The sequence below is a fragment of the Rhineura floridana genome, chromosome 5 (genome assembly GCF_030035675.1).
Source record: "Rhineura floridana isolate rRhiFlo1 chromosome 5, rRhiFlo1.hap2, whole genome shotgun sequence".
Lineage (NCBI taxonomy): Eukaryota > Metazoa > Chordata > Lepidosauria > Squamata > Rhineuridae > Rhineura > Rhineura floridana.
In genome coordinates, this window is record NC_084484.1 from 172,338,974 (window position 1) to 172,351,798 (window position 12,825).

General features: G+C 42.3%; 1 protein-coding gene across 3 annotated transcripts in view; it reads left to right on the forward strand.

Annotated features, from left to right (window-relative positions):
- The window catches only part of NOX4 (NADPH oxidase 4), a 144,480-nt gene that overhangs the window by 15,908 nt on the left and 115,747 nt on the right, over window positions 1-12,825 (forward strand). For 2 of the 3 annotated variants that reach the window (XM_061628874.1, XM_061628875.1), the window contains 4 exons: window positions 2,607-2,717; window positions 6,832-6,916; window positions 9,310-9,407; window positions 12,000-12,027. In XM_061628874.1, the coding sequence (XP_061484858.1) occupies window positions 2,607-2,717; window positions 6,832-6,916; window positions 9,310-9,407; window positions 12,000-12,027 (322 nt within the window). The remainder of the gene's footprint in view (window positions 1-2,606; window positions 2,718-6,831; window positions 6,917-9,309; window positions 9,408-11,999; window positions 12,028-12,825) is intronic. The other variant, XM_061628876.1, reaches the window with a different exon arrangement.

Below are 12,825 nucleotides of genomic sequence, written 5' to 3' on the forward strand. Positions count from 1 at the left end.
ACCTGGCTATTCAGGCAGGCCTGTGGGATTTCTGGGATGGGTTAGTTGTTAACGTGTTATTAACTGGAAGAGTGGGTTAGATGATTGATGGTCTTATCTATTTTATATTGTATTTTAGTGTATTAATGTACGTCGCCTAGAGTGGCCGTTAATTCGGCCAGATAGGCGACTCAGAAATAAAATTTTATTATTATTATTATTATTATTATTATTATTATTATTATTCAGGAGGCTTGATCCTGATTTCACTGAACCAGCTAACCTGGTGCCCTCCAGATGTTTTGGACTACAATTCCCATCAGCCCCAGCCAGCATGGCTGTGTTGGCTGGAGTTGATGGGAATTGTAGTCCAAAACGTTTGAAGGGCACCAGGTTGGGGTCAGCTGCACTAAACAGTTTAGCCCAAGCTAGGATCTGATGGATGACATTGCTAAGTGAATGAAGAATCATGTCTAATAAAGATTTGAAACATAGTTAAAAGAGAATAATTGTGATGTTGGGCTGTGCCATTTCAGACTACAGATGGCAGACAGCACATCTGAATACTCAATTTGATTATAAAGAAATCTCTGCAGGTAGAAAACCATTGTGTCAGGGGGAAAGGTAGGATTGCAGTCCTTCTTCCTGCCATAATATTAGGCAGGCACCATCTCTGCTATCTTTTCGGCGCCTTTTAAAGACTTTTCTTTTTCAACAAGCCTTTTAAATTGAGACCTATCCTAGTCTGTGTCCGTGTCAGAATTGCTTAATATGTTTTTTTAATAATGTTTTTAACCCTTTTTTAAAGTTTTTTTTAAAAAAAATGTTTTTAACATTGTTTTGTCTTGATGTATTTTAAGATTTGTTTTTATGATGTTTTAGAGTGTTTTTAGTGCCTTGTTGCCTGCCCTGGGCTCCTGCTGGCAGGAAGGGCGGGATACAAATTAATTAATTAATTAATTAATTAATTAATTAAATAATGCTTTCCCCTCTGCAAGAATTGTTGTCTGCAGTGGTCAAACAAGTACCCCTCCCCCCCCCCCGTTTTCAATTTGAAATGATACGAGCAAGCTTGTTGCATCACAGGATTCTCCGGAGTGTTTGTTTCTGCTCTTGATCCCTGAAAGGGTCGATTGCCTGCTGAACGTCTCATATTGATGTTAGGAGCAGAGCTGCTGCAAATGCCATTTGGAGGAAAGCGGATATGCAGGATTGCTTGTGGGTGGTGCAGACATATGCCCAGACACTGGGAAAGCTACTGTTCACGCAGAGCCTTTATAGAGTGACAGTTTACAGAGGAAGCGTGAGCCTTGCCATTTGGCTTTTAGTACTCTCCAGAGAGCACCTGTCTTTGGGATGCCACGTGATCTCTGTTGGCCACTGTAAAGCACAATGTGAAGTACAGGACGTTGGGTCTCTACTGTGTGCTTGTGCCTTTTCAAGTGTACTTTAGGAGCACTCCCTGCGATGCTAGCTTTCATAAAAAAGAAAGAGTAGGACTCTGTAGCTCTTTCCATTTTCAGAGATCTGAGGCAGGGATGGAGAATTTGTGGTCCTTCAGCTTGAATGTTAATGAGTGCATTTGCAATGTATAATACAAACAAGACATGAGAAAAAAGCTGAACCTTGCCATGAATGCAAAAAGTAAAAGCAAGGACACAACAACAACAATAATAGGAAAGTACAAGTGTTAAACAAAACTTGTACAGCACAGAAACTTCAGGTGGCTAAATCCATAAACTGAAAGAATGTAATAATAATGTATCCACAGCATGTATACAAACGTGTAATAATATGAGTGAGAAAAACACCGTACATGAGATGTTGCCACTATTCTTCAGTGGAGTTTTATGAACCCCTTGAATGCCAGTCAGGTTTCAGCTTCATCAGCCTTACCCAGTGGCATGTATTCTTGCACAACACTCAGGCATGAGTTCAAATATCACCCTTGTTTTATAGCAAGGGGAATGGCCGATGTCTTCAAATTGCGATAATTTGCAGAATCACCAATATTCAAATATGGGACCCAGTGGTCAGATATGGCTCTTGTCACCTGCTTCCTGGCTCCTTTTAACTGGGGATGGGCAGAGACTGAACCTGGCACTTTTTGGGGAAGGGTCACAGTTCAGCGGTAGAGCATCAGGTTTGCATGTGGAAGGTTGCAGGTTTAATCCTTGGTATCTCCAGGCAGGTCTGAAAGAGAACCTGGCCTGAAATCCTGGAGAGCCACTCATAGCGAATGTAGACAATACTGAGCTAGATGGACCAATGGTCTGACTCGTATGGCAGATTCTTATGGACCTACGTTCTGGGCATACAAAACATGCATTCGACCACCGAACTGTGAGCTCTCCCCCTGCCATGATACGTGGCTTGTGGGCTCTGTGCAGCTTGGTGGCTTAGAAACGCATAACTCAGCAGAGCATCTGCTTTGCATGCAGAAGGTCCCAGGTTCAGTCCCTGGCATCTCCAGGTAGGGCTGAAAGAGACTGAATCCTGAGTGCCACTACCAGTCAGTGTAGACAATATTGAGCTAGATGAACCAATGGTCTGTTTCGGTATATGGCAGCTTCCTATGTTCTTAAGTTTGTGCAGGCCTAATTCTAACCCTTGCTGTTTTTGTTCAGCTAGGATTGTGCCTCAGCAGAGCTTCTGCTTCTGCCCTTAACCTCAACTGCAGCCTGGTCCTCTTGCCCATGTGTCGGATTCTCCTGGCCTTCCTCCGAGGGTCTCGGAAGGTAAGAGAGAAGAATGTGAGCATAGCTAGTTAGTGAACACGGAGCAAATGGGTGACTACAGATGGCAAGTTTCCCTCATAGCTTTTGCTTGCATTTCATTTTGGAGTGGTAGGTGGATAGGTGTTTTTTTTTTACCACATCACCACTTTTCCAGGTTTCAATGGGTCAGTTTATTACAATTGTGTCCCATCCCTCCCCAAGGCACAATTAATCAGGCCTGATTACTCACAGAAGAAAGTGTTATGCATGAGCTAATTGGACATTAAACACAAGTTCTTGAAGCCTACCTCCAAACATTGTTGGGCTCCAGCTCTCATCAGCCACAGCCAGGATGGCCAGTGGTTGGGGATGAACGTCTGACAATGATCTCAGTGTACACTGGTGATCCTCTAGAGCAGAGCAGTGCTTGTCAACCTTGGGTCCCCAGATGCTGTTGGACTACAACTCCCATCATCCCCAGCCAATGTGGCCAATGGTCAGGGATGACATCTGCAGACTCAACATTGAAGAACACTGTTCTGGAGCAAGGATATGGCCCTCCAGATGTTGCTGGACTCATCCCTACCATTGGCCTTGCTGGCTGGGACTAATGGGAGCAACATCTGGACAGTTACAGGTTCCCTGTCATTGCCAACGCTTAGACCAAGGATGGGTAGACGTCAGGCTTGTTTTGTACCAGAGTGTTGAGATCCACCAACCAGAGCTGGGTGCACAAACAATATATGTAGAATTAACTGAGCCCAGGAATTTGTTTTGCACACCAGAACTGAATGCAGCTTTCAGTTCTTCCATACAAAAAACCAAGCTTTTCTCACTTCATCGGTATAATTTAGGATGCCTTGGAGGGGAGTCATTTTATTGTTACTTTTTTTAAACCAGAGGGAGTCAGAAATCCTTGCTGATTACTTCCAAAATATAGAAATCAGGCTCTAAACAAATTTATAAACAAAATGCAAATAATTAGACATCTTGGAAGTTAATAAAACTATGGTTAACATGTTGTATGCTAAACAAAGACTCTGAGTTTAGGAGCAGAGGATTACAATTATTGGCAAATAGGATTAAGCAAAAAGACAGAAAATGCATAACTACAATACAAAAGGATGGCTCAATAACCTGCTCACCAACAGAAATTGGAGAAAACATTTGGCGCCTTTTTAAAAAACCTGTATCAAAGCAGTAGTGTAGATTTAGAAAAAATTGAGAAATATATACAAGAAGCAAAACTCAAAACTTTGTCAGAAGCACATAAAAGATCATTAGTGGTGGACAACAGCATGGAGGAAATCGAAACTGTAATTAAATCTTTTAAGACAAATAAAACACCAGGCCCTGACGGATTCATTAATGAATTTTATAAAAGATACAGATCAATCTTGGTCCCACAGTTACTAAAATGTTTTAATGGTATACTCCAAGGTGACCCATTTCCACAGACATGGATACAGTCCAAAATTATAGTTCTTTTAAAACCCTATCGTCATCCTCAACTGACAGATTCATATAGACCAATAGCACTGCTGAACACAGATTACAAAATATTTACCTCAGTTATAGCTAACAGATTGAAGCGTATAATTCATTTGTTGATCCATCAGACCAAACTGGATTTGTACCAAATAGTCAAATTGCTGATCCTGTAATTCTAAATTTAATCAGTCATTGTGAAACTAATCAACTTCCCTTAGCTTTTTTATCTTTAGATATTTTCAGAGCAATTGACTCTGTACACTGACCTTTTTTAATTTCAGTAATGCAAGCAATGAATTTTGGCAATGAATTTATAACACTCCTACAAAAAATTTATTCCCCAACAATAGCAACTATCAAAATCAATGGATTACTCACCTTATTGCGACATAAGCCGAGGTACCAAACAAGGATGTCTGCTGTCACCTGTTCTATTCCTTCTGGCAACAGAACCGCTGCCACAGCATCTAAGGAATCATAAAAAAATTAAGGGAGTTAGAATTGGAAATGAAACACAGTTAGTTAGTATATATGTGAATGATACAGCTTTACTTATTCCAAATCCACTAGAAGCAGCACCCCATATTCAAGGTGCTTTGGAAACCTTTGCAAATGTCTCTGGACTTCGGGTGAATTTTAAAACATAGAATTTGAGGCACTATGTTTTCACATTCCTCCCACCGTCCAGAGACGATTCTCGTCCGTCCTGGGGAAACATCTATGTCCAAGACAGTTGAGATATTTAGGCATACAAATACATAAAAATGTGAACAGATTATTTTTGGCAAATTACAGATGTTTGTGGTTCACCACAAAGGCAGATATGAATTGGTGGACCAAATTAACACTTTCATTATCTGCCCGCATAGCCACAATAAAAATTAACATTTCTTTTTCATGCACTCCAGTCTATGTAAATGAAAAACAACTCAACATTTGGCAAAAAGAGTTAAATCATTTATTTGGGAGAGGGGGAATCACCCAGGTTGAACAAAAAGTTATTATTTCAAATCAAATAAAGGGGCATGGGGAATCCTCATATAAAATTGTATTTTGATGCCCATCAGCTATATCATTTAGTGCAACTGATAATAGATGACAAATCCAAAAAATGGATTCAGTTGGAAAATATAGAAATACAAGATATCCCAATGTGGCTTCTTAGATCAAAGGCAAACAAGAAAATAATACAAGTTAACAAAAACCCTTTTACAGCCACCCTACTCAAGATCTGGGGTCAGTGGTCATGACAACTTATACCTGAATCTTCTCCTTTAGTCCCTTTATTTTTCCATCAGGATTTAAAAAATAAAAATAGATACATACCGTGGCGACCATGGCGGGAACAAGAACTATTGAGCCTTAGATACTTTTACCCCAACAAAGTCCCAATAAGAGAAAGAAACTTTAGACAAATGGTAGGTCAAACAGGATTTCAATGGCTTTTTTGAAAACAAATTCAAGATTTCCTCTCCCGTCCAAAGATTAAGGCACAAGCAGTGTCAAATCTATCGACTTTTGAAAACATAATAGTGGCAACACATAATGGAGAAAAAGGGATTACCTCCAAACTGTATAACTTACTTTGATAAGGGGCCAGATCAGTTAATAGCACTCAAACATCAGTGGGAAGGAGACTGGGCAGTGATGCTTGATGGGAGAGACTGGGAACAACTTTGGATTAAACGCTTGGAGCCCACTTCCTTCCACCACATTCTAGAAACAATGTGGAAAATAGCCCATCGATGGTAAGTCACACCACTGCATTTATCACGAGTGATTCACACCCTCTCCCCCAAGTGCTGGAGGGGATGCGATTTAGTCGGCACGTACCACCATATGTGGTGGGCTTGTGAAAAAGTGCAAACTTTCTGGGATGCTAAATTTAAAGCAATTAAGGAAATAACCGAGCAAGACATTAACCAAACACTACAACTTGCTATTTGAATTTATTTCTAGACTCCAATAAGGATATACAATGTAAAAATTTGGTAAGTCATCTTATGGCAGCTCACCTCACAATTGCCAAGCATTGGAAAGATCTAAAAAGTGCCTCAATACAATACTGGTCACAAAAACTATGGCACATAGCACTTACGGCGAAATTAACCTCCAAACTCTGGGAAGCTAGGGGCAAGTTGAAGAAAGAAACCTTTGTAGACTCCTGGTGCCCCTTCAAATTACATGTAAGCCAAACAACACAGATGGGCGCCACCAACACAGTATGCGGCCAGTTGGAATGCCTAAACTACAAGGAATTTTTTTTTAATGATCATATAAAATTTTGAACGCCCAACAATTTTCTCTTTCCTTTTGAAATACTTTACTCAGGTTACTAGATCAATTGAATCTATTTAAAAATTATGTCATTGCCAGGGGGAAGGGGAGGGATATATTTTAGATACTGTTTTAATAATTTCAGTTACTAAGATTAATTTCCATAAGTGTATTGTATTAAAGTATTGTTTTTAAATAAATGTAGAATTCAATAAAAAAAATAGTTTGAAAAAGAGAGAAATCCTTGCTGATTGACTGCAAATCACCCAAAGATCTACCAGTAGAGATCTACCTTCTACCCGCCCTTGCCTTACACAAACTGCTGACTCACTTTTAGACAAGAAATGGCTTCCTCTTCTTTTCCCAGGTGGCTGGCCGAAAAACCAGAAGGCTTCTGGATAAAAGCAAAACTTTCCATGTAACGTGTGGCATCACAATATGCATCTTTTCAGGTACGCTCCACTGGATCTCACTGCGAAGTGCATTAAACATTATGAGCACACTGTGCCCTTTCTTTGACAGTACATGAGGAAAGAGTCTCATCCCATATTTCTTCCCATTTGAGTGCATGGGGAGTCCAAGCTCTGCAGAATTGCCTTTGATTTCATGCATAAGATCCTGCTGAAAGCATACTGGTGTGGAATGGATATCAGATTGAACATGCACCCAATTTAAATGGAGCAGCATGGAGGCTGGTTTAGTGAGGGCTCTGGGGCACGCAGATTGTTTTGTATAATTGATGCCTATCAAATATTGAAGACATCTAATTATTCTTCTGGTCAGTTTTACCTCTCAGCATCTGTGTGAAAGGCACAGCAGTAGCTTTGCAATGGGCTGTTGTGCAAATGGAAATTCCTGCACTAATGGAATGACTTGTATGGTCGTTCCAAAATCTAGGACTTCTCAGAAGAGCCATGGAATCTGCCTGTGTATACACATGACATTTTATTCTAGATTTATTCTGCATTTCCCCAGAGTGTGTCCACCTGAAAACAGATGTCCTGGTGGTGGTGGTGGTGGGGTGTATCTACACCTGCCCAATGACGTTGTGGGTGGACGTATACCAAGATTGCAATCACCCCTTCATTCATTCACCTGGGCCATGCGCAGGAAGGAAAAGGTGTGGATAACCTACTCAAAGGGAGGGTTTTCACCTATCCTTGTGGGTGGCAGGATCTAGAATAAATCTGGACTGAAAGCAGCATGCTGAGAATGCCATCTCTCACCTCCCCATGCAGATTTTCTTCAGGGTGGGAAAAGAGTTTAGTGCGCTGCTAAATGTATGTATGTTTGCTGTGTTATAATTTTTAGCCTGTACTGAAGAGCAGCATACAAATATCATAATTCATTGATTTATTCATTCATTGATAGGCAAGGGTTTCCAATTCCTAATGGCTTAACTGTAGTAAGTAACTATATATAAAAAAAGCGACACACACTCAGTAGGCTGCTGAAGTAAAGGTAGCTTGGGGGGGAAAACAGGAGTGGATTTTTGCCTGAATGGACCATAGGCTCAGTTCTGGTGCTGGAAACAAATCCCTAGGCTGAGCTTGGACTCAGAGGCGCCCTGCTCCTTCATTACAAATGTATGTCTGCCCCCCTGCCAGCATCCAAGCCTCTATTTTGTACCTGACTCTGTGGAGTTTTAGTAAGGAAGCAAACAAACATAATATACATCTCACAAAACTGAAATGTGCCACCCCCTATGATGGAAAATGTTAAACAAATGAGCGTTGGAGATGTGGGCTTTTAGGTAGGGTGGCTAGGTATGCATTGCCAAATGAGAGGATTTGCATCATCAAAAAGGAAGGCCAAAAAGGGCACCAGTGTGCATAAAATGTGCGTATGTATAGGTGCAAATTTAGAAATAATTCTTCTCATTTAAACAGAAACACAGTACATCTCACCTTAGTGAGAAGAGCACCAAGGATCTTATGCTCCTGATCAGTCTGCTGACCAGGTGCTGCTAGCTGTTGATGGGCACCTTCAAGGCTCCTCTCCTTTTTTATGGTGCCTTATCTTTGAACTGGACTTGGAATAGAGACGCCCTTACTGTTCTGCTGGTTCCAATGCGTCTCCATATCTTTCTTCTGAAAATGGGGGCACACGACGCTAATCAAACCCCACCCCTTTTTACTGTAACACCTGGTGGGAGCAGCTCAAGTGCATTTAAAAAAATGCTTTAGACAGATTTTGCATCTGATTGGCAGATCAACCCATTGCCCCTCCAGGTGCGACCAATGGAAATGCTTTGCTGTAGGCAACCAGTGTGCTCAGAGCCTTGGACTGGAGAACCCTTCAGAGAAAGAATGCTTTCCAATGGGGGACTGTCCTCTACTTGCCCTTCAAAATGGAGAACTGCCTTCTGTAAAGTATGGTGCATGGCCACTCAATTTTAAGGCAGGGATGAGGAATTTCAGATCTGGGGGCCAAATGTGGCTCTCCAGGCCTCTCTGTTTGGCCCTTGGAACTCTCCCCAGGCCACGCTTCCTATTCCCCAACCACACCCCTCACTGGGCCTGCTTCATACCCTCCTCACGTGTTTTTGCCTCCTTGGAGTGTGTCCCTTGCACTCTGAGAATGCCTCTTGATTGCCTAGATGGAGGACAAAGGGATGTGAGAGTATGTGTAGAAGCTAGCCTGATGTACAAAGGTAAATTGTGTATTTGTTGGTCTGCCCAGTTTTGCTCTGGCCTCGCCCACAACTGGCATGTGGCCCTGGAAAGGTTGTCCAGAAGGGAGTGCGGCCCTCAGGATGAAAAAGGTTCCCTATCCCTGCTGTTTTGGGGAGGGATGAAACCTTCCAAGTGCATTTTGATGATCTGACCTGTTCCCTCTCCTTTAGTGCTTCATGTTGCTGCTCACCTGGTGAATGCTTTGAACTTCTCTGTGAACTACAGCGAAGAGTTCCTTGCACTCAATGTGGCCAGCTACCATGGTGAGGTGAGCAGGGCAGACCTTCTTCTTTCTTCCCTGAAATTGTGGCCTCTCGTTCTGTCCTTGGGTGACCTTTTGCAGCACTGCTGTCGGGTGATCAGTGGGGTTGGTTCTGTAGGGTCCGGAAAGGTAGGGCTGGATAGGGCTCCAGAGAATAACCGAGTTCTGGATCCAGTTCAAGGTGCTGGCTCTTCAAAGAGGCTTCAAAAGAAAGCCATTGATTAGCTCTGTAATTAAGATTGTGCACGTAGTATTTTCATTTGTATCTAATAGAACCCTTGCTATGCCAATGTGTATTTGGCTATGCAGGGTGTCAGTTTCCCACTGGGGATTCTGGGAATTGTAGTTCCAGTTCCTACTACCAAAAGAAGCTGCACCAGAAGCTTGGAGTGGCCACTGCCTTTGCCTTCCCCTGCCCTGGGCACACTTCTGCACCTTGCTGCAGGGAAAGAGGGATGCAACAGTGGTGGAGAATTTGTGGGGCTTCTCAAGCTTCTGTGAGCATTTGATGTTCATGTATTTGATGTATAGCACAGCCATAGCTTAGCGTCGGAGCATCTGCTTTGCATGCGGAAGGTCCCACATTCAATTCTGCAGCATCTCCAGGAAGGTGTGGGAGACACTCTTGCCTGGCACCCTGGAGAGCCCCTGCCAGTCAGTGCAGACAGTACTGAACTAGATGGGCCAGTGGTCTGACTCTGTATAAGGCAGCTTTCTATGCCCCTGTGCATCCTTTCTATGGATGTTTGAAGAATTCATTCTTTTCAAATCCCTCTGAAATTGATCTGTTTTTGCACCTATTAAGACTACTTTTCTTTCTTTCTTTAACCCACCCCATTTCCAGTGCAGCAAACACCAAAATAATAAAACTAAATTAAATTAAAGCTAGTCCTACATAGAGGAGGCCCATTGAAGTTAGTAGACACGGCTAACTTGGATTAATACATTTCAGTGGGTCTACTCTGAGTAGGACTTCGTTGAATACAACCTAACAGAATTAAAATGAAATGAAAAACAGATTTAAAAACAGTTTAAACCATTTAAAAACATTTAGAACATCTAAAAACATTTACAAGCAATCACATACTCTCACAGTTATTGATTTCACAGCTGCCATGGCCGGTATATATCAGCCAATAAATGCCTGGGTAGACAGAAATGTTTCTAGATTTCTCCTAAAAAATAATGAGGGAGACAGATGCACCTCACCAGGGAGGGTGTTCCACAAACAGGGAACTACCACTGAGAAGGCCCTGTCATGGGTCAATGCTAACTGGGCAGCAGCCGAAGATGGCACCAGCAACAGGGTCTCCTCTGCTGATGGCAGGACCCGAGGAGTGATATTGGGAGAAGCACTCCTTGGATTTAAGCCTTTTAGGGCTTTGTAGCTAACACCTTGAATTAGGCTCGGTCTAACGGGTGGATCAGAACTCAGATATCCATTGCCTCTTGCATTTCTCTGAATTTTGTAGCATGTTTTTGTCAGCAGTTGGAATGTATCGAAGTATACATTTAAGTACACATTTGGAAAGAATATATGGATTTAAATACATATTTTGAGAAAATGCCATAGCTCAATGGTAGAGCATCTGCTTTGCATGCAAAACATCCCCAGTTCAATCCCTGGCATCTCCAGGAAGAGCTGCGAGAGATCCTTGTCTGAAACCCTAAAGAGCCGCTGCCACTCAGTGTAGACAATATTGAGCTAGATAGACCAAGGCAGCTTCATACAAAAAATTGCAGGTAAATGCAGTGGAACTATGGGTGATAACATGTGAAAGGGACGTGAACTGGGTATAGTAAAATTTGCTCAACGCTACCTCTAAATAATTACTGACAAATTAATAAATACATGTCATCTAATTAAGAAGTAATCCCTATAATATTTTAGCAACTAGCAGTAAATCCTCCAATGGTAAACAACTGAAAAGTTTCTATTTTTGTGTCTTCCTTTACTTTCTTACCCTGAAGATCCCCTCTTCCCTAACTGACTCTCCTAATTGCTCTGGGATGTGCCAGCTGACTGTCTGGGGCTGATGAGAATTGTAGTCATATGACCATATGAAGAGCCTGCTGGATCAGGCCAGTGGCCCATCTGGTCCGGCATCCTGTTCCCACAGTGGCCAACCAGATGCCCATGGGAAGCCCACAAGCAGGACCGGAGTGCAAGAACACTCTCCCTTCCTGCGGTTTCCAGCAACTGGTAATTCCAAAGCATACTGCCTCGTGACTGTGGAGGTAGAGCATAAGCATTGTGGCTAATAGGCGTTGATGGCCTTATCCTCCATGAATTTGTCTAAACCACATTTGAAAGCCATCCAAGTTGGTGGCCATCACTGCCTCCTGTGGGAGAGAATTCCTAATGTAACTATGTGCTAGTCCAAAACATCTGGAGCGCACCAGATTGGTGAAGCCTGCTGTGGTCCATCACACATTCAGTGCTCCTGTCCAGTGCTCTGAAAGTGCTTGGACATTACCTATGATTTGAGGCAGTCAACATTTCTGCCACAGAAGCACCAACTCTTGCTAAGCAAACAGATTAAGGTACCCCTGACTACATTTGCTAAACAATTCATACTGTTTGTGTCTGCTTTCTAGGATCCCAGGAAACTCCTTTTTGCTACAGGTAAGCCCGCAGATGGTACTGCAAGATTGTGCTGAGGCAGCTAAGATGCCAGAAATGGACTAGTAGCATCAATTATTAATATTGCAGCAGCATTGCTATTTTTCCCTGGAACAAAGATTATAATTCTGTATTGAAATGAGCAGTGATGTCTCTTTTTTATGTTCAGGGTTTTTTTTTTTAAATAAACATTTGTTCCACTCCAAAAACCTCACATAATTGCTCCATACGGAAGAAAGATTCACAGTGTCTTCATAACCCAAACAGAACAAAATGCTTCCAGATTTCCAAAATTTGTGTTCATTCTCAGGCTGCCCATTCCTGTGCATACTGATTTGGAAGGACATCCCACTGGGTTCACTATAACTTGCTCCCGGGGAAATGTACATAGGGTTGCAGCTTTGTCCTAACAAAATGATGCTAAACTATGTATACGGTGCAAACCAGCTTTAATTGCTGTTATTGCATTTCTTAAAAAATAAAAATGCAATAAAAGCAATTAGGGTGCAATCCAGCTCATAATTATGCTGGGCTGAGGGGAGTTGGATGTGTGGACCCCTGGCTGAGCTGGCATGTTAAGCTCTGCTGGGCTTTGCCGACAGAAGGCCTTCACCCTGGCTTAGCCGGGGGTCTGCCGGGGAAGCCTGAAGGATTACAACGGATTCTAAACAGCTTTGGAAAATAAATAGGGTTTTGTCTGGCACTGAAAGGACATAATTAGGTACTAAGTGCTAAACACCGGGCTATGTTCAAGGTTCTGGTTTTGGTGTATAAACCAGCCCTATACACCTTGGAATCAGG